Raw genomic sequence first — 23,333 nt, forward strand, 5'->3', positions numbered from 1 at the left:
TTCAGAAATATAATACAAACGGTCTAACCTGTAATATATTTCCAAATTTCTTGATCTGGATTATGTTTTCAAATTGTATAATTCGAATATTTGATCAATCTGAGCAATTTAGACTTTTCCAATACCCCATGGAAGTAGCCTGAACAAAAATAGGAGAGGAGGAAGAAAGAGCAATGGTGATGATGATATGTACATACATGGTTTGGGAAGAGTGCGAATTGCAGAGAGTGGGCTCCTACGTACAAATATGCTTCTCGGTCTAATAACAATGATGAGCTAATAGCACATCATTATGTTTTTAAAAGATAAAAATAATTACTAGTATATATAAATTAGAATCCCTTTTTAATAAGATAAAAAAGAATTTCTTGTATACATAAATTATAAACCCAGTGTCATACTATTATTATAGGTGCACCCGAAGCAAATAGTAATATAGGTGACAGTCTGAGTATGCTTATATAAACAGCATATACAACAAAAAATGACAGGTTATTTTAAAATGGGTGTATTTTGTTCTTCAGCAAGGTCCTGCCAAACCAAATATACACACAAATCATCAATCTGATATGCCATAAGCACATTTGAGGTATATATACTAGCATAACTAAAGCAGCGTAAGGGTAGTTTTTGAGTATTCAAGATTGGGTAACCTATCATTTAGGCTCTTTTGAGCACGATAAAAAGCAAGAAACTTGTGAAATTCATGTCTCAATTACACAGCAGAGAGTCTTATTTATAATTAGAGTAGTAAATAAAAACTATTGCAGTGATTACAATAATAAACATAGAATTCACTTCCCTATTCACAATTTCAAACAGAAAATCTTTAGAAATTTCAGCTGCGTCATTGCCCCAACTGTGAGAATTTCTTAAATATCTAATCAAGGAAAATACGTTTGCATTAGTAGTTCTGATGAGACCGCTGAGCCTAATAAGTTAAAGGATAAGGAAATATTACAGGTTCAGCAGTGAACCATGAAACTAAAGAACGTTTGGTACAAGACATTATTTCATACCCGAGAATCATGAATCCTAAGAATGACTAAAAACTGTTTGGATTGTAAAAAATATTCCTAGGTATGTTTATATAAATCTTTTGGGAATTAAAGAGTAACGTGATATTATTTGTCACATTAAATGATTTAGCATAAGTAACTATTTTTATCGTAGTAAACAAAATTCAACTTAAAATAGATAGATTCTCTCCTCTCTTAAGAGAACAATTTAACGGGAAGCTTAACTAACAAACATTCTTGGGAATTTTAAACAAACCAAACATAGAAAAATAACATTTTCAGCAACAGATTTTAGGAAAACTAAAATTTCCCTTTATATGCCAAACGCCTCTTAAGGGGTTGAAGGTTACTTGGAGGTGAAATGGAGTGTGTGTGCAGAGGGTTGGGAGGGGGGTGTCAAATAGGAATTTAGTTGTCGGCTTGGAAACGAATTGTGGGTTCCTGGAGTATTTCCTGATATTTACTTTTATGTTTCTGATATGTGGGAATCTCCTTTCAGCCTACCTAAGACTAGATTAAAAGTGTAAACCAAATACAGATATATAAGTAAAGCAGTTAGAAAAAAAGACTACCAGGAAGTCAGTGTTGACAAAAGTAAAAAAATGGAACTGCCATGGATGTTGGTTATTAAAAGAAGAGACAATGTCAAGTCTCATATCAAGTATAGAATAAACTATTTAATGTGGTACTTAAGCTTTAGGCATTCTCACAAATAAACTAATCTTTTGGGTCGAACTATCCTCATGTGCTCAAGTTCTTTCAGTTTGACAATACAGGAACTAGTAGAGGACCATTAGTAATGAAGTCACAACTAGATGTCGTTACTGACTCCCTCTAAGCCTGTTTTAGTGTTACTCTAATTTCTCGTAAATAAATAAGCCAAAACCGCAAGGAAGCATTTAAAAATGAGTCCGGAAAAATAAAAAAAGGACTCAATCCATTTGCATATTCAGTGCAAACTATGCTCATAAATGATTTGAATTTGAGATTGAACATGTATTATACTACTGAACATAAAAAAAAAAAAAAAAAATTGCAGCAAATATATTATTCAAATTAGAAAGCACCTGACCTGAATGAATGGCAATGCCATTTATTTTCTTGTTCAATATTGCTGTTTCTCCTCTGTATATATAGGCTGAAGACTATAAATGAGGTATGAACTTGTTCACCCTCTAGCATCAGCAATTATTTGCTGCAAACATTTCATAATATAGGAGAAAGAAGGCCGTCTCCAGGGTTCCCTACAGCACCAACAGATATTAAATAGAAGGATAGTGAAGGATTTTGAAAATTGGCTGCCAGAATATCATATAATAATTTCAGATTCAACACTAAGAAAGGTAAAAGGAAAAGTGTCAGAATCTGTTGAACAAAGAATTAAAACTAATTGACCAACAATGGTTGGTACAAGTAGTAAGTACGAATCATGTTAATTACTGGTTTGAGTTCAAATCCTACTGTTAAAAATATGCATAGACTACTGCAAATATAGAACCTGGAAAGCTAGAACGTAAGGATCCCTTTTTTATTCACTTTCCTTGTGTCCTTGATTTCATTATTTATTCCTCGATTAAAAATTAAGATAAATAGTGTCTGGATTAGAGACACTATTTCAGTAAAACTGATGTGGTATTTGTTACACGCCTTGACCAAAAAACGGAATAATTCCCAGAAAGCATAGGTAGGACCCTTTTCCACTGAATATAACTCCATTATTATTGTTCAACAATTGTTTACAAAGGAAATAATCTTCCTTTCACAGGGCATTCCTGTTTACAATACTACACAATCCATCCTGACCTGGCACCCCCAAGGAAGAGGATTATTATAGACTTTACAAAAGTCTCAGCGCCCCCCCCCCCCCCCCCCCCCCCCCCCCTTAACTATCACAGCTATTTACGGTTATTCTTAAATTTCTTTTTATAAGAAACATTCCAAAGCCTATCCTTATTCACCTGTCTATCATTACCCCTTTCTGTTGTCAGCTCTTCCTCACACTTTGGTTCTACACCAACTCTTACCAACATCTCGTTGATTCTTTGCAAAAGATTGACCAGACAACAAACTATATATACTTGGGATGTTGTTGTCAACTGTGATTTCAAGGACAAGGCATGCCCCAAGCACTCAATCCATTCCTAAGCTTACACTTGGCAACAAATATTGCAAGACATGTCTTCTTTACAGACCAATGACATATAGGAACTTGTTTCCTTACCTCCTAGCAAGAATATTGTAGGTTGCAACTTGATTTATACCGTCAAGATTGATTGGGATCACAACATTGATAATTTTTCAAAGCTTGCTACGTAGATAAGGGCTATACTCAAATATTTGGCCTCAATTATGATGAAATTTTTTCCCTTGTAGCCAAAACCATTATGCTCATTTATTTCTTGATATGACTGTCATTTGTCACTGGTCTCCTCACTTGCTAGACATAAAAATGTCTTCTGCCATGCTTAGTTGCAAGAAGAGGTTTTACTGGTTCTGGTGACACGTGTCTTTTATGCCTCTGTTATTGCTCTTTGTATGGTCTGCAGTGCAGCAGTTTTCCTGTGCTTTGTTTGGCTGTTTTAGCTCCGCCTAGCTTTTAGTCATTTCATCTTCACCCTCTATTTTCATCTAGCCTATGCATTTATCTAGACATATATAATAGTTTGATGCATATGACATATAAGCTCTAGCATCACGGGGTTCTTAAAGATATGATTGGATTGTAGACGTATTAACATGTAAAACTAAAAATTAGGGTTCTTTACCGATTTACTTTTCATGTACCCTTTATTACAATTATTTACTCCTTTATTGTAAATAAATCAGTAGTATATGGATTAGACACATTATTTCAGTAAAATCTATTACTAGTATAGCCATAGTTGATGGTCTTCAATTACTTTTGTTTAGTCTGGGCTACTACCCTGATCATAAGAGAATCAACCATTCATGAACCACAAAGTTTTCATGTACATAAAAAGAAGAAATCAAAATTATTTATTAATCTACTTACGTGGCCCAGGAGAGTTCAATCAAGGCTGCAACTTCAGGATTCACATGCCTTGGAATATCTAGCCTTTTGTCCATAAAACCAACAGCCGCAACAACCTACATATGGAAAACAACACAGTGATGCCTTAGCACTTATTTTGATTAAAAAGATGGAACTACCGTATCAAACTAAAAGCCACTTGATGCATATTACAAAACATCATGCAGAGAGAGGCTAGTAGAAAAATGACCCAGGAAAATACTCAATTAAAACAGCTAACTGCCTCAGACTCTAATTTTAACTGAATGATATTGTGCTTAGGAATAACAACTATTTTCTAAAAGAAGACTTTGATAAGATGAAGAGAAAAAGTTACAAACAGAGGATAGGATAAGGAATCCCCCTTGGAAAAATACCAAAATAAAAGACAACAAAGAAAAAGGAGAAAATCATTGGAAAATAGCACCTCAAGTTATCAACATTTGAGCCAAGGGAGTCTCCAGACACAAGGCCAATAAGAAAGTCATTCGTTTGAGGGAAAAAAAGTGGTTGATCAGCCAATATATCCCTATAACAGAAAAGAATCTACTGCTCCAGTGAGAATTCACTTAACCTCTTCCTGAAATTTCTTACTGTTCTATCTCTCTAAACCTTATCTCTGTTGCTATTAAACCGTTATACCATTATTTAATTCTTAAAATGTTACTCTCAACTTTAATTCTGGTAGGGGGAAGCTATAATAATAAACCAAGCCTTATACATCAAAATGGATATGAAATTTGTAGAACTAGACGTATGCAAGTGATCCAATATTAGGGCTTAATAGGGTCTTGATACTACATTAAAAATGGGCATTATAGTCTTACAATTTGGCCAGGTTTCTAGTTAGTGTGAGACATCATAACACCCTTCCTCCTTGTACCCAAGGATGGATTATTGAGTAAGAAATTTGCAGCAGTAAAACACCTACAGGTTACCCATTAAGACTACACATAAATATCATAATATAAATAGACTGAGCTAAATTCAATCTCAACAGTTAACTAGGGGGGATTTTTCTCCGTGTCTCAGATTATTTTGTATAATTTTTTCACCAAAATACCACAGTTGGTTTTTTAATATTTCCCCAATAGCAAACTATACCTATTATTTACACAGATAGAATACTTTTTATATTTTTTTGTAGAACAAAATTCGGTCCTGAAGAGTCGAATTTTCACCTTTGATTGGTTGCAATCTCACCTGAAAACCAGCAGGAATTTGGTTCATGAGAAACCTAATCCCAAGTAGGGTATATATATATATATATATATATATATATATATATATATATATATATATATATCACTTGTGTGCAATAGATCTAAATCAAAGACAGAATTTTGGACCGGTCCAAAATGTAGAATCTGTACCTATGAAACACCAACTCCAACATGAAGACCAGAACATGGTTAGTGTCCTGTATTGGACACGCTATGTATATGTGTTTGAGGATAGATCAAGCTGCTCAGGGTATTCTAGTATTCTATCTAGAGTATCCAGTATTCTAGAAATTAACTATGTTGAATATAATAAAAATTAGGTATGAGATTAATTTTCCTTGTGTTGAATATACACATAGGATCCTCTATTTATAATAAAATAAATATGGGCTAAGCCCAAAATACAAATAAGAAATAATAACAAACTAGCTAAAAATAAAAGATAAATATAAAATAAAGAAAATATATTTAACACTCTCCTCAAGCTAGTACATACATATGTACCAAGCTTGTTATTAATATAATTCATCAAGTCTTAGTGAAAATATCTGCTTTTGCACTCGAGTGACACCAAATTGCTAATGATTTGCAAGAAGACGAAATACCAACCCAAAAGACTCTTCCTGAGCAACAAATCTAGGAGGTTCCTCCATATAAATCTCTTCTTGCAAATCGTCGTTGAGGAAGATCATCAATGGATAAAGAGGTAATTGTTGGAGAGCCACCACTGATGTAAATAAACTAACAAAAACCATCTTTTCCAAAAAAAACATATATGAACGGGTCCAAAAAAACATATATGAACGGATCAAACGCAATAGTGACAAAAGAGAGGTCAGAAGAGAAAAAAGGGAGCACATCCATAACTTCAAAAGGCGTTAAAAGCACGTAGGAGCTCCGATGAAGGCGTCGTTAATGACATGGTGGTTGCTTGACTGAGACGATCCAAACCATGTGATCGTCGATCGAAACTTGAACTCCGATAGTAGCAGTGGTAAACGCCGGCGCCGTAGGCAGATGTAGTGGCAGAGGCCACCAAAAACTTTTTCCTCAAAAGAACTTTAGGCTCTAGATACCATGTTGAATATAATAAAAATTAGTTATGGAATTAATCTCCCTTGTGTTGAATATACATATAGGGTCCTCTATTTATAATAGAATAAATATTGACTAAGTCCAAAATATAAATAAGAAATAATAACAAACTGATTAAAGATAAAAGATAAATATAAAATAAAGATAATATATCTAACAAACTAAATCAAAAGCACTGGGGAGAAGCAAATAACCTGTGAAGGATTTAAATGTCTCCATGGTTGTTGGAGGGTGACTAGTTCCCACAAAATTACACCAAAGCTGAATACATCACACTTTTCGTTTGACAGTTCTCCTCTGATGACTTCGGGTGCCATCCATTCAGGCTGGCATGTCCAGAAAGAAAAAAAAAGGGAATAAATTATAATGTCAAATCATCAAATAATTGTAGTTAAGAAAAATTTAACAAAACTTGACACATGAATGATTCAGTTAATAAGAAGAACTTACAGTCCCAGCTGCGGTTTTAGAAGAAAGAAATGTGTTTGCCTTTGTGCGTGAAAGACCAAAGTCACATACCTGAATTACATAATTCAAACATCAACGCTCAATTATCCGCACGCTCATATAGATCCATAAATGTACACGTGAGCCGTTAGTGAATGACTGCATGGGAAATTGCTAGCTTAAGCAAAACCATTCGTTTTTGGTAGGGTGGGGTTGTTAGTACAGCAGGCAATAGCAATTCAGGCACTGTTAAGCATTAATAATTAGGTTCGGCCAAATGGGGGAACAGTTAACATAACCCTAGCAGCCATCAATTGTCATGGCTAGATACATCCTAAAATTCGGCTAATAATTTATAGGCAGAAAAAGAAAAGGATGAGTTACAAAATCAGGGAGAGTCCTTTCTAATTTTATTTTATACATAACAAGAGAGTTTCTGCTGTTTCTCGCTAGGTCATAAAGGATGTTGTTGCTTTGATACTATTTTGAAAACATAGGACCTTCAGATCGAGGAGAAAGAAAGGTGAACATAGACTGAATGATGTGCAATTGATATTGGTTTAATGTGATGATAAGATGACAAGCAAAAGACAGAAAACTAACCCTGTTTATATTAATTCTAAACTCCCAATCCTAATTAAATAAGGAAGCATGTCAAGACGTATAATGGAAGGGGAGAAAGAAAAGGTGGAATATATAGATACTGAACAATCTGAAATTGATATTGGTTTGATGTGATGATCCAAAAGAAAAGACAAGGCACTAATATTATTTATACTAAAGCGGATACACTATCATATTTCACTAGTGCCTAAGTGTCCGCATTGTTTTATTACACTACCATATTTTAAGGGTCAAAATTTAATACTTATATTAGTTTTAATTTTATATATTTATTTAAAAAAAGATGTATTATTATTTTCTATATTTTACTTGTAACCAATAATTTGAATCAAAAACAACATTGCAGGAGCAATACCAATTATAGTTTTGCATGAAAAAGGGAAAAAAATGTAATTGTGTTGTGAAGTAGTTTATCTGAGGTTATTTTAAATAGATGGATAGTTTATCTGCACTGTTTTTCTTTTTGATTGCTGTATACATAAATATGACAGCTTTGAGGTTCAAAATATTAAAAATTTAAAATATAATTAAGGGCAAAATAAGAAGATGAAATGTGTACACAAAATTGGGGTATTGTATTATATATTGTTATAGATGTAAACGCAACATACTAATAGTTTTGCAGTTCAAAATATTAAAAACTAAATATAATTTAATTAAGGACAAGATAGGAACATGAAATATGTACACACAATCCCATTATATATTGGTATGTATGTAGCAATAATAATTTTGAGGTTCAATATATTGAAAATTTAAAATCTAATTAAGGGCAAAATAGGAACATGAAATACATAATGAGGGTTTCACATTATATATTGTTATGGATACATGCGTAACATGTAGTTTGAGGTTCAAAATAGTGAAAATTTAAAATATAATTAAACATAAATATGAATATGAATTGTGTGCACAAGGTGGGAGTGTCTCATTATATATTGTTATAGATGATAAACTCCCAATCCTAACTAAATAAGCATCGTGCGAAATATCAAAATATTCCCATGATATCATGTAAGATTAACATACTTTACGGTACAACAATAACATGATAACATTTTTCAAATACTCCAACAAAATAAACAGTTACCTTAACAGTGTATGAATCATCAACCAAAAGATTTGGAGACTTCAAATCTCTATGAACAATGGGGGGTCTCATTTGATGAAGATAATTCATTCCGCTTGCCTAGACAAACATATGAACATTTAGGTCTGCATAATGCCTAAAAAGATATAAATAGTAAAACTATTAAAAGTTTTAATCATCAAAGTTATACCACATCATAAGCCATTTTTAAGCGACACCTCTCACTAAGTGATGATCCAACATTGGGCATGTGCAGAAGTTCATACAAACTGCCTCTGCAATTCAAGGAAATAATTAGCATAAGAATATCACACTCAACCCAAATTTTCTCCAATTATAAACATAAGCAAGGAGCACAGTTTTCATTGTTAAAGGAAAACTTTTGTACCTAGATAAATACTCTGTTACAATTGATAACTTAGGGGGTTGAATAACTGCACCCATCAAGAGTACAATATTTGGATGCCGTAGGCGCTTCATGAGTGAGACCTATGAAATAAACTGGGAATGATTAGCAATCTACATGGAAAAAAAATTATATGTACAAAACTAACGTAAAATTGTTCCTGAGCCTCATTCGAAAATATAAAAATGAACATGAAAATACAAATTAAAACCAGCAATAATGGATACCTCCTTTAGAAATTCTTCAAATCGCCCAGGATCAAAACCTTGCACTTTAAGAATTTTCACTGCAACATCCTAAGATATTAGATAGTTAACATTTAGTGATTGGATTGTGATTGACCCCCACACATAGAAAAAAGAGGAAAGAAGCAGAAAAAGAAATGGGTAGTGTTCTTTAAATTGGATTGAGCTTAACTTAACTCTAAAAACTAGCTCATGAACTGAGGAATTCCCAAGACATCATACTAATTTACTAAACTTTACTTTTCCCATATCTGTAGTGATTGTTGAATCTCATTAGAGATATGCTTTTGCTTACACTAAATAGGGAATGCATAACCAAATATTTCCCATTATTTATTGAATTTTTTCCGTATTATTGTATCTCATCTTTATTATATATAAGAATGCTCGTGTGTACAAAACACACAATGACTAGTAATTCTTTCAACTGATATCAGAGTAATACCATCCTCCTTTGTCACTAATCCACGGTAGGGCTACACCTTTTTTCCCTAGACACTGACCCTGACTTCATCACTCTGATTTTCTCTGTCGGGTAAACAATACCAGGTGCTACATTTTGTTCACTACGTTGTACCCTTTGAGCATCTTTTGCTCTCCAGCAATTGCCACATTCTACAACTGTTCTTTTAGCTCTCGTATAGTTATTATGCCCTTGGAGTACTTTTTTTCTCTCTGTTAACCAACGCACTCTTGAGTGTTTTTCTTGTTCTACAATACTTATTCCCTTAGAGCATTTTTCGGAGCATTTTTGTTGTTCGTCAGTCACCATGTCCTCAAAAAATAGTCTCTTTCTGGCAAGCAGCTGTCACACTCTCCGAGTTCTTGCTCTTCATCACCCACCGTGTCCTCCAAACGTATTTTTCTCTCCAACAGCCGCTGCATCCTTAGAGCTCTAACATGACCTTGCTATTGAAACTGCCCAACCACTACACTAGTTGACTCATGGCCAACCACCACCATGCATCACCAATTCCTCAACACATCATCTTCAAACACTTGCATCAAATTGATTTATGAAGGTTTATCATTATTGAATTTGTCGTGATAGGTTTGTTATTGTATATAGGAGAAGGAATAAATAAGTTGTGTGCCAGCTGTACCTGAACTATTTAAATAGTTTAGGGACAGTTTTGAGGGGAAGGGGAAAAACCTTTTAATTGAAATGAGGAGTGGGGTTCATAAGAACCAAGAAATACAGTTTTGAGGGGAAGGGGAAAAACCTTTTAATTGGAATGAGGAGAGTGGGGTTCATAAGAACCAAGAAATAACTAAATATCAAGTTTGTATTATTTGAGAAGATTATGCAGTAAAAGTTATTGAGCTGGTAGCTCTACAGTAACAAGGAAAAACCAGAGCACTAGACTCCTCCAGAGGATGACTCTCCTCCTAACCAACTCACCACTTTCTCACGGTACCCCTTCACACTCTCCCTTCTCTCTCCTATAACAGAATTTCTCATCCCTGGATTCTTAACACGTCATTCCCTATCCTAACTAACTTCTCACTATTTCTTTTCCTAACCCCACTTTCTTTCTTCTCACATAAACATTCCATATTTTGGGCCTATCTATTTCTTCTATAATTTTTCCTTGCTGAGTAACAGGCCCATGTGCACTTCCCACCTTATGATCCTTATTAAGAGTCCTATCAGGGGTGCTAAAGAATCCATTTTAAAATTTCGATTGCTTTAACATAGACAGACACAGCTGAAAATGACATAGAACAATTCGAGCAATATGCGGGGCTTCTAAAAGGATTTGAACAAAATTACTTGATTGGAATATTATTGAATGGACTCGAGGAACAAGTTAAGTCGGAAGTGAAGTTACATGATCCGTCAAATCTGGCAGAATTGATGATGAAAGCTCAAATGATTAAGTAAAGTTCGTATTTGGCAGGGGAAAAGGGGAGTCGGTGGAAGCTGTGAATTCTCTCAATAAAACTCAAGGAATCAACAGCAACGGAGGAGTCGCATTTTGAAAATCATCAGATAAGGAAATGCAAGATAAAATTAGGAAAGGATTGTGCTTCATGATGAGAAATTAAAACCTAATCATGTGTGTAGAAATAAGCAATTACACATGTTAAAAACAGAGGAAGATTTATCAAGTTATGACAAATTAGTGAATTGTAAAGGAGACACGGAGGAGGATGTTGAAGAAGATAAAGCTTTGCAACTATCCATGTTTACTATGGTAGGATTGGAGATGTAGAGGTTTTAGTCCGATTAGATTGTGGGACATCTCACAATTTCATCTCCCAAGAAGTCGTGAATAGATGTGGGTTAGAGGCTAAAGAGACTCATCCTTATGTGGTGGAGGTAGGAGACGGTCACAAGGTGCATTGTCAAGGAAAATGCATGGGATTTGTTTTGGAGTTACAAGGGTTGGACATTCAATAGGAATTCTTCATCTTTTATCTAGGAGGAGCAAGTGTGATCTTGGGATTAGAATGGCTGGCCAGGTTAGGAGAGGTTAAGGCAGATTTTGGGAAACTAAAATTGACCATTGGAAGAGGTGAGTGACAACAGATGGTTATAGGAGATTCCGCGTTATCTACCACATCAACATCACTGAAAAGATTAACTGAATTACCTCCTAACGGGACACAGGATCATGCTATTCATTTAAAAGAAGGAGCTTCCATTCTGAATCTGAGGTCATACAAATACTCACATCTTCAAAAGAATGAAAATGAAAAGTAGGTCCTTGATATGTTGAAAGCAGGAATCACTAGACCTAGTATTACCCCCTATTCTAGCTAAAAAAAGGATGGTGGGTGGCAATTTTGTGTGGATTACAAGGCCCTTTGAGTTTTTAGTAATGCCTTTTGAGTTGACTAATGCCCCGGTCACTTTTCAATCCTTGATGAATGAGATTCTTCGACCTTTCTTGAGGAAGTATGTGTTAGTTTTTTTTTATATTTTACTTTATAGTGGCACTATTGAACTACATGTCCAACATTTAACACATGTTCTCTAAGTGATTAAAGAGAATAATTTGACGATCAATAAAAAGAAATGCATTTTTGGTTAGCGTAGTTTGGAATATTTGGGTTATCATATCTGGCCTAGGCATATCTACTGACCCGAAGAAAGTGGAGGCAATGTGGAAGTGGCCTACTCCGAAAGACGCAACAGCCTTGAGAGGATTCCTAGGTCTCAGCTATTATCAATACTTTGTGAAGGGATATGGCAAAATTGCCAAACCATTTACACAATTATTAAAAAAATAAGGTTTTAGTTGGACGGGGGATGCTCAAGAAGCTTCTAACACCCTAAAAGCGGCTATTTCTCAACTTCCAATTCTAGCAGAACCAGATTTCTCCAAACCTTTAAATGTGGACACGAATGCCTTTAGTCAAGGATTGGGGGCTGTTTGTCAGCTCCAGTCACCGACTAACTAACATGCTTGCTAAGTCTCTTCATGGGTCTAGAATTAATGACATTTGTAAGTTTGACTCATGATACATTATTAAATAGGGAGATATGATAGGATTTGATGGGGGAAACCAATAAGCAGCTGCAATGGCCACAGTTATGCTTCAAGACTTGTTATAAATCTTCAATTAACAGAAATCCCATCAAGGCATTTACAGCAAAGAAACAACAGTATATAAGTGGATAAATAATATTCATGTGGGATGTGATATTGGAAGAGTTGAAACTGGATTTAGTTAAGGAGAGAAAAATGAAGTTGCAAGCAGATAACATGAGGGAATTCAAATTTCAAGTTAGGAACTTGGAGAACTTCAAAGCACAACTATATAAACTAAAATTGTAAGTAAAATGAGTTGACGAAAAACTACAACCTCCATTGCAGTTCAGAAAAAGGTGGGTCCAAAGACATAAAGTTTGACATCACTTTCTACTGCATGAATGCATCCTGTTCTCCATGTCTTGCACCTGAAGTTACCATGTTGGCTCTCGTAGCAACTATACCATGCCAGCACCTTCTCAATTTTTTAATAGAAGAATGGGAACTGCAAGTAGTTCTAGAAGCAATTTTTTTGTGCGTAAATTACTAAACTATGTTTAGAATGAAGTTGGAAAGCACTTTTGCAAATTTCAATGCACAACATAAAAGAGAAATTTTATATCTTTGGAAGTCAAAATACTTTTGAGCTCTCCCAACTAAAATTCAAACAAATCTTGCTAAATAATTGCTTTATGTAATGCTTGTGCACATGAATTTATATTTATTTCTGTTTCAGTTTCGTAAGAAAAGTCATAGTAGTGATTGACATTTTTACTTAGGAGTAAATCAGTCGGTGCTACTTCTACTTGAGGAACAAGTCTGCCAAATACTGAAAACTATATCTTTAAATTTGTATTTTGCTTTTTCAATCCTTATCAATGTCAACGTTGCTGATAAAAAAGTATTAGAGATTCCTTGCTTTGAGCTCAAGATATTCCAAAGTATTTTGCTTCCCCTTCTTTCCTATCGCATATTTCTGTCATAATTCCAGCCAAAGTTATCAAACTCTCGACTTAACGTTTAACCTCTTACGAGTTTACCATCCTAGATAGAGAAAACAAGTTACCTCACTATCAAGCTCTTTTCTGAATACACCTGGGTAAACTTTTTAAACTTGTGGTAAACTCACACAAACTATGGAATCAAGAAGCAAGTTAACAAGTTTGAAATCAAATGTATGTTTTGTCCAACTTTTACCCAACAATGACAATATTTTATTACATTCAAACAACTTGGAGAAGTTAAATCCTTTTTGAATTGTTTTAACATTAAGAACTTACAACTTTTAAGATATTATAAATGATTTAATCTCCCAAGTAGTTTAATCTTATTTAGCACTAATGTGCTATCATAGTTTATTATTGTGATTTTGCTCCTTCTTTTTATTATGATGTGGAATTATTGAGCTTTAGTTGCATTAAGAGTATTATATTATGCATATATGTCATTAATCGATTTTTAATATTATTTTTACATAGATAAACTCTTACAAGTTCAAAAATTGAATATTCAAGTCAAGTTTAAAAAGGTCCATACGTTTGTGCAATCTCATTTATGATTTGTTGTTGCATGATTCCAGCCTAACATCCTAAATTCTAGAAGTATTTTGTTGCATTTTATTCATTGCGCAAGTGAAATGCACCTCAAAAAAGCTACAAAAAATATTTTTATATATGTCATGCACAAGCAATTTTGGTCTTAAGTACAAGAAGATTAAAAATTTCAAGTTAATTGGTTTCTCTAACACTGACTGGGGTAGCTCAATTGATGATATGAGAAGTGCTTCAAGATACTATTTGGCTTTAGATCGTGTTTTTCTCATGGAACTTGAAAAACTAAGAAATTGTTGCTCAATCTATAGCAGAAACTGAAATTGCTGTTGTTACCACTGTTTTCCAACATATTCAGCTTCCCCTTCTTCCCTGACTTATTTCATAATTCGAACAAAGCTTCTGGATCATGGAAGTACTCAAGAGAACTTTCAAGATATCCACAGGTGGTTACCATATTTTCCCCAGGGGGAAAGGTCAAACTGATTGGGGTGGGATCGATGGGCTACTGACCCAATATATAGGAGAGAAAAGAACCAGGAAAGTGAGCATACCAGTAGCAGTAAGACCTCTTGGTGTATGAGTGAAGAGGAGCAAAGGCACAACAAAGGAAAATTGACAAAAAAAGTAAAGAAGTGGAGGAATCAGGAGGAACCTGGAAAAGAAAGGGAAATTCTTAATAGAATGAACAGCTGACAAAAAGAAGATTGGGGTTCACAATTGGAGAACCACAAATGTAATTATGAATGAAATCATGGGAAGGGATAAAATATGATAGGGTATCTGAGCTTTTTTTTGTATTGAAGAAAGCCTATGCCTAAGGAGGAATGTCATCTAAGTTGAATTTTATCTAGAATTTAATTTCTATAGATTGTATACCACGACTCTATAAAAAAAAGAAATGACACCGTGAAAACAAAGTGAATGAGCATGATATTAATGATGGTCATGTTGGTAAGTAGGTTTTCTTTCTTTTTATGGACAATCCAATCAAGTTGCATTCCCATGCTTAATTTCCTCGAACCAAAATAAATGGAATAGAATTAGCAGCAATACTAGTATCATCATTAAAATGTGGACAAATAAATATGTAAAGAATCAAAGAAATAAATGCTTACGGAACCACGCCAGTCTGCACGAAGGACAGTTCCAAATGACCCTGAAAAACAATTATCATTGTCCTTATTTCATTGTTTCAGGATACATTTTCTCTTAAATAAATGATAGCTTTCACAGAATCAGTATATTTTTAGTGTATGCATCATGTGAGAATTAAAATATAAAACCTGTCCCAATGTTCTCCTTCAAAATAAGTTCACTCCAAGGAATATCCAGATCCTCCTCGTCAAGATCAACTTCATGACTTGGATAATCCAAGACTGTCTGGTCTACTTCATTGAAATACGCATACTCCTCTGCACCAGGAACTGCATAAGAATATCAAATGTGGAGAATCCAATACCACTACAAATAAAAAATAGAGCATTTTGAGCTTCAGTATTAAAAACCTATTTGCTAGTATATATATCAGTCAGTCCTTGTCATGTATGACGTGCTCTTTTTGAGAAAGGCATGATTCCACTATTTCTCTACTTTTCGTATGGGACAAGAAAAACAGTTCATTCTTACTCAAAGCAATCAGATGGCTGTTTCCACCGGCATAATTTGCACCCAAAGCTTCGGTTCGCTGCAGATCCATTGTGTCACTGTGATTAACAGCAGGTCCTGTAATGATGGAAACTAGTAATTTTAAAACTGTATGAACATGTGGACAGAAACCATGTTAATCTCTAATACTCGTTATACAACTTTTATGTCCTGAAATCATGATTATACTATTTCCTCCTTAACCACAAACTACAAACTATCATACACTATATAGTAACAGTCCCACATTGACTATAATGTAAAACTATTATGGCAGATTTCTAGTAAAACATGTTTTTGGAAAGTAATTATTCAATTTAGTCAATATATTTTAATGTTGTATACAATCCCAACTAGGTTGGCACCCCACAGCTTCAACAATCATGTGCTTCTAGAGGAAAATCCACGAAAAGGAAAAAAAAAAAAGCCACATGCAAATGGCCTAATTACTTTGCTCTCAATGTTTCACGTAAAACCAAAGGTAAAATTCAGTTAAGGTTAAAAAATTCAGCAATGTAACTGTAGAAGCAAAGGTAATCAAAAGAAGGAAGAGTTAGTAATTTTCAGTATAAAGACAAATAACTTTTTCATTTCAAGACTAGTTCCACATCATAAATATATTCTTTCAATATCTAGTGTGCAAAGATAATAACCTGATGTAGTATCAAATACAAGATGCAGTGCTTGACTGTCCAAGAAATACAATTGAGCAAGTGTCTTTGTATATTCAGCTGTTTCAACTGGCTTGAACTTTGGATGACATAATGGTGAAGCAACCAACATTGAAGAAGCAGAATTCAGAAAAGAATCAGGTTGACATGTTGCCCCAGGCCTTCCAATTAAATCAATCATATACTCCCTAGAGAAGTGCATACGATATTTCTATGTTAATTGAGCTTGCTTTTGGTTCAGCTAATAAAACCATGCCATACACATTTTATATGTAATAAGAAAAAGTAAAACAATGAAACACATTGGTTAAAAAGAAGATTCCCTCCGTTTACCCTGATATTTAATTAAGACCAAAAAACAAACCATAGTAAAATACCATTGAACTGATGTATCAGAAATATTAGTTTCCAACCCCTGACCAAAATTCATAAACACGACCTTCCTTCACATAGTTTGCAGATAAGTTCAGTCCCCCATTTGAAAATGCATTATATAATACTAGATTTTTGGTGGAATAGAAAATATTACTAGGTTTTTGTTAGTGTTTCTCTAATTTCTTTAAGAGTCCACAGTGGAGCTATTCAATTTATAGGAGAGAAAACACAATTACAAAATATTCAGTTGTGCTATTTTAGGCTAATAACACAATATAAAATCAATCTTGATCGTAATATCATCATTTATCATATCTTTAAGATTATAACATATCTACAAGATTTTAATATTCCCCCTTCAAACTAAAGCACATAAGTCGTGTGGACCAAGTTTCTTACATATGTAGTTCATCCAGGAGCCATTACTGACTTAGTGTATATATCTTTAAGTTGATCATGAAATTAACAAAGGTAGTAGATATTTTCTCAAACATGACTTTCTCTTTGACAAAGTGACAATGGACTTTATCATTTCATGGAATAATGTATTTGAGGCAACATGCATGGTGGTCTGATTATCACATATATAAGTGATAATTGTAAAATCTCCCAAACTTTAGTTCCTGAAGCAGGTTTTTAACCATATATCTACAATTGTAGCTCAATACTCTGAACCTGGCTACAAAATTTTCTTCTTGCTTTTCCAAGAGACAAAGTTATCTTCCACAAATATACAAAAGCTAGAGTGGACCTTCTATCAATGAGGGAGCCTGGCAAGTCCATATTAGAATACCCCACAACTCAAGTGTGTCCTCTAGCTTCATACAAAATACCCTTTCTTGGAACTCCTTTGATGTATCTAACAATGTAAGTCACGCAGTCTCAATGTTCCTTACATGGAGAGTTGAAAAATTGACTTACTACACACTTCTTATGAATGACATATTTGGACAGGTAATATAGTATGACAGTTCAACTTCCCTATCGATTGTATTTGTATGTACCTTTTGGGATCTAGAAGAGGCTCCCCTCGGACATGGCAGGATTTTGGCGATGGGATACAATGGAGTGTCAATGATCTTGGAATTAAACATTCTTGTTTATTCCAAAATATCCACTGCTTTCCTTTGGGATATGATCCCCCTTTTGGATTATGTTAGCTCTATCCCCAAGAAATATTTTAGTTTGCCAAGATCCTCCATTTGAAAATCCTTTGAAACATAGTGGTCAACCTCACTTTGAGTCATACCAAGTTGTTGAATCAAAGTACTAAATCTATTGAACCATGCTATAGGTGATTTCTTGAGGCTATATAAGGATTTCGTAAGCAACATACAAAACTAGAAGACTCCCACTAAGGAACAAATCAAGGAAGTTGCTTCATGTAGACTTCCTCAAGTAGATAACCATGTAGAAAAACATTCTTTATGTTCAACTAACAGATAGACCAACGACAAATTATAGCAATGATAGGAATAGTTGTGCAGAAGCCATTTTGGTATCCAAAGGAAAGGTATCCCATAATCCAGCCCAAATATCTATGTATAGCCTTTTGCAACAAGACAAACCCTAAGCCAATCAACCTTATCATCTAGACCAACTTTGACCATAAATACCCATTGACAACCAACAACAAACTTCCCTGGTCGTAGAGGAACAAGGTTCTAAGTATCACTACTCTATAATGTACGTATCTTGTCTATCATAGCTTATTTCCATCTAAGATGGGCAAAGGCTTCACCTACATTCTTAGACAAAACAAAGGGTAACGAACAAAGACAATTATGGTAGTAAGGAACAAAGGCAATTTTGGTATCCAACCAATGTATACGCACTAATCATTGTGAGATAATTGCTTTTAGTAATGGATACCCACTTTTAAACATCAAGTGATCAAAATAAAGTTCTTAGAAAGAGAAATATTAATCATTGAAGAACTGTTTAGAATTAATTTTATATATTTATATTTTTTTATTTATATGAAATTGAAGTTCTTTTTAAAAAGATTAATTTTTTAAAACTTATACTTTGTGATGCAACCTATTTAAATTTGTTTTTTAGAAAGACCAAGCTTTTGCATTAATATTTTATTGTGCAATTTTATTTGAATTGTACTTTAAAATTATTTTTTTATCTAAGTTTATATTTTAAAGAATTATTTTTAAAAAAAATTATTTAAAACAATAAAAACGAAAAATATCTGCAGTTTAAAGTTCAATATTTGGGAAGAAAGTAGTTTAAAGTTCAAACTTTACCAATAAAATTTTCTTCAAATAGTACCTTTAAAATTCATCACTGCATGATTTTCATTCTTTAATCACAGCTAATAAAAGGATTTCAACCTTCAATTATCCCGAAAACACGAACACATATTAGGAAAGGCAACAGTAAGCACTCCACGTCATAGACAAGAAAAAGCCATCATTCCTTTACACTAGAGGAAAATTGTCTTTTGATTAAGTACTTTTATTTTTTATGTTTTAAAAAATATTTTTATAACATTAAAAAAATAATGATTAATGATAAACATTTGCTTTTAAAAAGATTAAAAAGTTTTAAAAAATGGGATAAATTTAATATTTTAAATTATGGTAAAAAAAATTATACAATCTATTATAACAGAAACTTTTTCTGCACTTCTTTCTATCCATCCAATGACATTTTTTCTACACTATTTCCTTTCCCATTGAAATCACTCGAATTTGTTTTTCTCATCCTCCTTATTTAACTTCTCAACCAAATAAAGTTCAAATCCTTCCTCTCTTATTGCTTTTCTTTCCTACCTATTTAACTTTTCAACCAAATGAAACGTAATTTGTAAATAGAAAATGGAAAAATATAAATTTTAATGTATATTTCCTTATTGAGTCCTACTTCTTAATTCAAAAGCAGCTAAGTTTGACAAAAAAAAAATCTCAAACACCCATCTTTACTTTTTCTACCATTTCTTACCTACCTCTCAATGATGCAAATAATTAAAAAATATATATTCATTATCAAATTTACCATTTGTAAATTTAATTACTTAATTAATGCAACAAACCTGTCAGAACCAAATTGAACTATGCATGACGCTCCCACATCATTTCTGCAATACTTGCAGCCCTTTGCAATACGGCATGGTAGATTGATTAAGTCAGCCAACACCTACAATTTAAATTGTTATATAACATTCAACAATCAAATTTCACTGGTTTGTAAAATAAAGAATATTCTCTGTAAGAAACTCCCAGTTGTCTGCTTTACGATGGAACAATGGAAATAAAAAAATAAAGAAATACAGGTATGTTAATCTAAGAGATATTGATGTAAAAATAATGTAACCAGAAAATCAATATAAACAAAGCATTAAATAATGAATTATACTTTAAACAGCAACGCTCGATGGACACAAAGGCCAATGGGTAAGCTTCCAATTGGAAGAATGACAGAGTGCATGCAGCTTTTAAGAAGTTGGGTGCATTCCTTCCAGCGTATAACTAAATTTTCCTCAGTTAAAGACCCTCCCCTTTAAAAAACAATCAAAACTCATTAGGAAGATGTAGTTGTGACTTTCCAAAACAATTCTTTTTTATTTCTTCAAAAATTAAAGGCAATTTACTGACCCCATCCTATTGCAAATAAGACTTGCAAGCTGATCAGTTGCATCTTTAGTGGTAATCCAGTTATTTGAAAGACTTGCAACCCTGTTTTGCAGTTCTCTCAAACCAGGATCTCTAGATTTATCAACAGCAACCACAACAATTGATGAGTCGTCACTGGGTTCAACTGACATGAGTGATTCAAATGATGGAATAATACCAACATTCTGCAAATCAGTACTTAGAGTCCATGTATATGCATCCATCCCATGGATTAAGTAAAAGCCATCTAAAATTTTGTCAGAGTATTGCAAACAACCATCCACCTGACAAATAAGAAAGCATATGGACACTCAATATCTTTACAGTGGAAGAAAGGTTTAATGCTTAAACACAGAACATGTACACATGACAAGTATAGTTTCATGTATTAAGCATTCAATTTAAAGGTGCATGGATGATTCAATTTACTTTACACTATCAAAACCCAGATTACTCACTCAACTAAGCTGATCTGAATTGATAAATGGTATAATCTCACATGTAAGAAATGAACTGAATAGAGACAAACTTGTCAAATCAATTAAACTTGTTTGGGTAATTCTCCATAAGTATATTTAGAAGAAAATAAAATAAAATAAACTTTGCAATAATTATGTGATATGAAATGTGTCTTGAGATTGAGGATATTTTTGGAAATCAATTATTTCCTATAACTGAGATTGCAGATTTACAGTTATTTGGGTTGAACCAGCTGTATATAAATTACAACAACGTTTTATTAAACACAAAAAATACAATAGTCAATTTCTTTCCCTATCCTCTCTTCTCTCCCTCACTTCCGGCCTTCGTTCTCCACTCTCTCTCTCTCCCTCTCCTTATCCCTCTCTATATTATGAACTCAGATACCTACCAATTTACTTAAATAATAATAATAATAATAAAATAAAAGTTGATCTTAGTCAAGTCATTTAAAAATTATGATATCTTTTTCATCATATATTTGTAAATCCCGTGAATTTGGGTTTCTACATTAGTATTCCAAGTCAAGGTCTACAAAAACAAAACACAAAAATACATCCACTACATAACATAAAAATCCTAAATCCAAGTAATCAAATAATAGAAGCTTAAATCAATTTTAACATTAAAAACCCTAAACATTGTCATATACCCAGAAACGGTGTGATAACGTCTGAGTCGGAGAGGAAGAGTGATCGGTCGAAGAAGAAGCATGAGAAGAGAGACGAAGCGCGAGTGCGAGCTGCAACTGGTAACTCTGCTCCGTTTGCTTGGCCAAGCTCTTGAAGGAACCTTGTTCTTCTTCATCGGCGCCAGAACTCATTCTGTTGCGTTCAGATTCAGATTCGGCCTCAGCATCACTATACATTCCTCCTTTTATCAGAACTGGAATTCTCTATTCTAATGTCCAAACATGGAATAAACTTTCAGACCGAACTCAGAAAGGTGATTCCTCTTTCCTGAACAAACTGTTTTCCTTCTTATTCATTCTCCCCTTTTTTTATGTTAAGTAAATACCCTTTTTCAATAAATAACTTTTAAAATAAAAAGTATTACATTTGTGATATTATCACTGGCCATCCTTACAAAAGTGATTCCGTGTCACATATGACAGTTTTAAGGCACAGATGCTACATGATTTCAAATAAAGTTCTTCTTATCTCTAATATAAGGTATTGTGCATGTATGTTCTTTTTACCCTTCTCTCTTTATAAATATTATTAACATTTTGCAACTGTTACTTTTATGTATAATTTAATTTATCGTTACAAATATAATTATAAATATTATGTTTTGTGTGACTAATAATAATAAATATTATTTATATTATTCTTTATTATAAACTATATCTTCAAGATATTATAAATAATTTGTTTTATATTAAACAGTTAACCATGTTATTTATAAAAAAAATTTATGATTAAATATACTTTATATTTATTAATATTTAAAATAAAAATTATAGACCTAATTCTCACCATATTAAATACTGGTAGTATATAACCATTAATAAGTTTTGAGATTAATTTCACTTTCATAATAAAAAATATATAATCAATTTTTAAGAAAAATATGATTATAAAGGTAAAATAAATTATGACATAATTTTATGAATTTTATTTTAATAGTTTAAGATATATTTTATGAATAATAATAATCATAAAAATAATAATAAATAGTATAATATATATATATATATATATATATATATATATATATTAAATGGAAGTTGATCAACAGATCAACAATTCTCCTAACAAACAACATTAATATAAAATAATAAAAAAGTATTGATTAAAATAATATTAAAAAGAGTTTGAATAAAGATCGGAAAGTATTATTAAAAATAATCTTAATACATAAAATAAAACATAATAATATGTTATTTTCTTCCAATACATAATCAATATCAAAGGATGAAGTCGCACTCAAAAGGATATAAATTTTAGGCTCAATATTATTGTTGGTCTCAATTTTTAAGTTAAAAATGTTTATAATGTTGGGACTTGTTGCATAATTCTCTTTATCAATTTAATTATGAATTTCAACATTCAGATTTTATTGATCAATTTGCAATTGATCTTAATCACCCTATGATTATATGGATTTCTTTCACATCATTCTGAACTTGATTTGTTTGATCAATCTAATGCTCATTTCATGCTTTGACTTTTTACTTGTCTAGTCATCCTTTCAATTAGATCATTTAACGGGTTTCCAACATCTAATACTAACATTTACACTTAACATTATATAATGGGATGTAAGAAAACATAATTCCTCATACCTCGCATGAAGAAAAAATGGATAAGGTTACACATTGTCAAT

The 23,333-nt window shown here is 32.9% G+C and overlaps 1 protein-coding gene across 4 annotated transcripts; it reads right to left on the bottom strand.

The window, feature by feature from the left end:
• Positions 1 to 326: 326 nt before the first annotated feature.
• On the bottom strand, positions 327 to 22,117 carry LOC124828734 (serine/threonine-protein kinase CTR1-like). Of its 4 annotated transcripts, none has more exons than XM_088096492.1 (17): positions 21,658 to 22,100; positions 20,508 to 20,809; positions 20,269 to 20,410; positions 19,946 to 20,049; positions 16,510 to 16,715; positions 15,839 to 15,934; positions 15,496 to 15,624; positions 15,328 to 15,368; positions 9,163 to 9,231; positions 8,918 to 9,018; positions 8,720 to 8,804; positions 8,530 to 8,628; positions 6,819 to 6,887; positions 6,563 to 6,694; positions 4,033 to 4,127; positions 2,092 to 2,263; positions 327 to 531 (listed from the first exon to the last, which is right to left on the bottom strand). In XM_088096492.1, exons 1-16 carry the CDS (start codon positions 21,871 to 21,873, stop codon positions 2,188 to 2,190), a joined length of 1,962 nt encoding a protein of 653 aa, XP_087952618.1. In that variant the 5' UTR covers positions 21,874 to 22,100; the 3' UTR covers positions 327 to 531; positions 2,092 to 2,187. The 4 variants fall into 4 exon arrangements, with proteins under 4 accessions (XP_087952618.1, XP_087952616.1, XP_087952617.1 ...); XM_088096490.1 differs by having other exon boundaries at positions 15,496 to 15,636; positions 21,658 to 22,098; XM_088096491.1 differs by lacking the exon at positions 327 to 531 and adding an exon at positions 609 to 880 and having other exon boundaries at positions 15,496 to 15,636.
• Positions 22,118 to 23,333: the final 1,216 nt, after the last annotated feature.

Source organism: Vigna umbellata, chromosome 8, assembly GCF_029865625.1.
Source record: "Vigna umbellata cultivar VRB3 chromosome 8, Vumbellata_1.0, whole genome shotgun sequence".
Lineage (NCBI taxonomy): Eukaryota > Viridiplantae > Streptophyta > Magnoliopsida > Fabales > Fabaceae > Vigna > Vigna umbellata.

Coding starts and splice junctions, on each gene's coding strand:
- LOC124828734 (XM_088096490.1), bottom strand. CDS start 21,873: ATGTATAGTGATGCTGAGGCCGAATCTGAATCTGAACGCAACAGAATG. Junction 20,050..20,268: donor ATCGAGCGTTGCTGTTTAAA/GTATAATTCATT, acceptor TTTAAATTGTAG/GTGTTGGCTGACTTAATCAA. Junction 4,128..6,562: donor GACATTTAAATCCTTCACAG/GTTATTTGCTTC, acceptor TTCCATATGTAG/GTTGTTGCGGCTGTTGGTTT.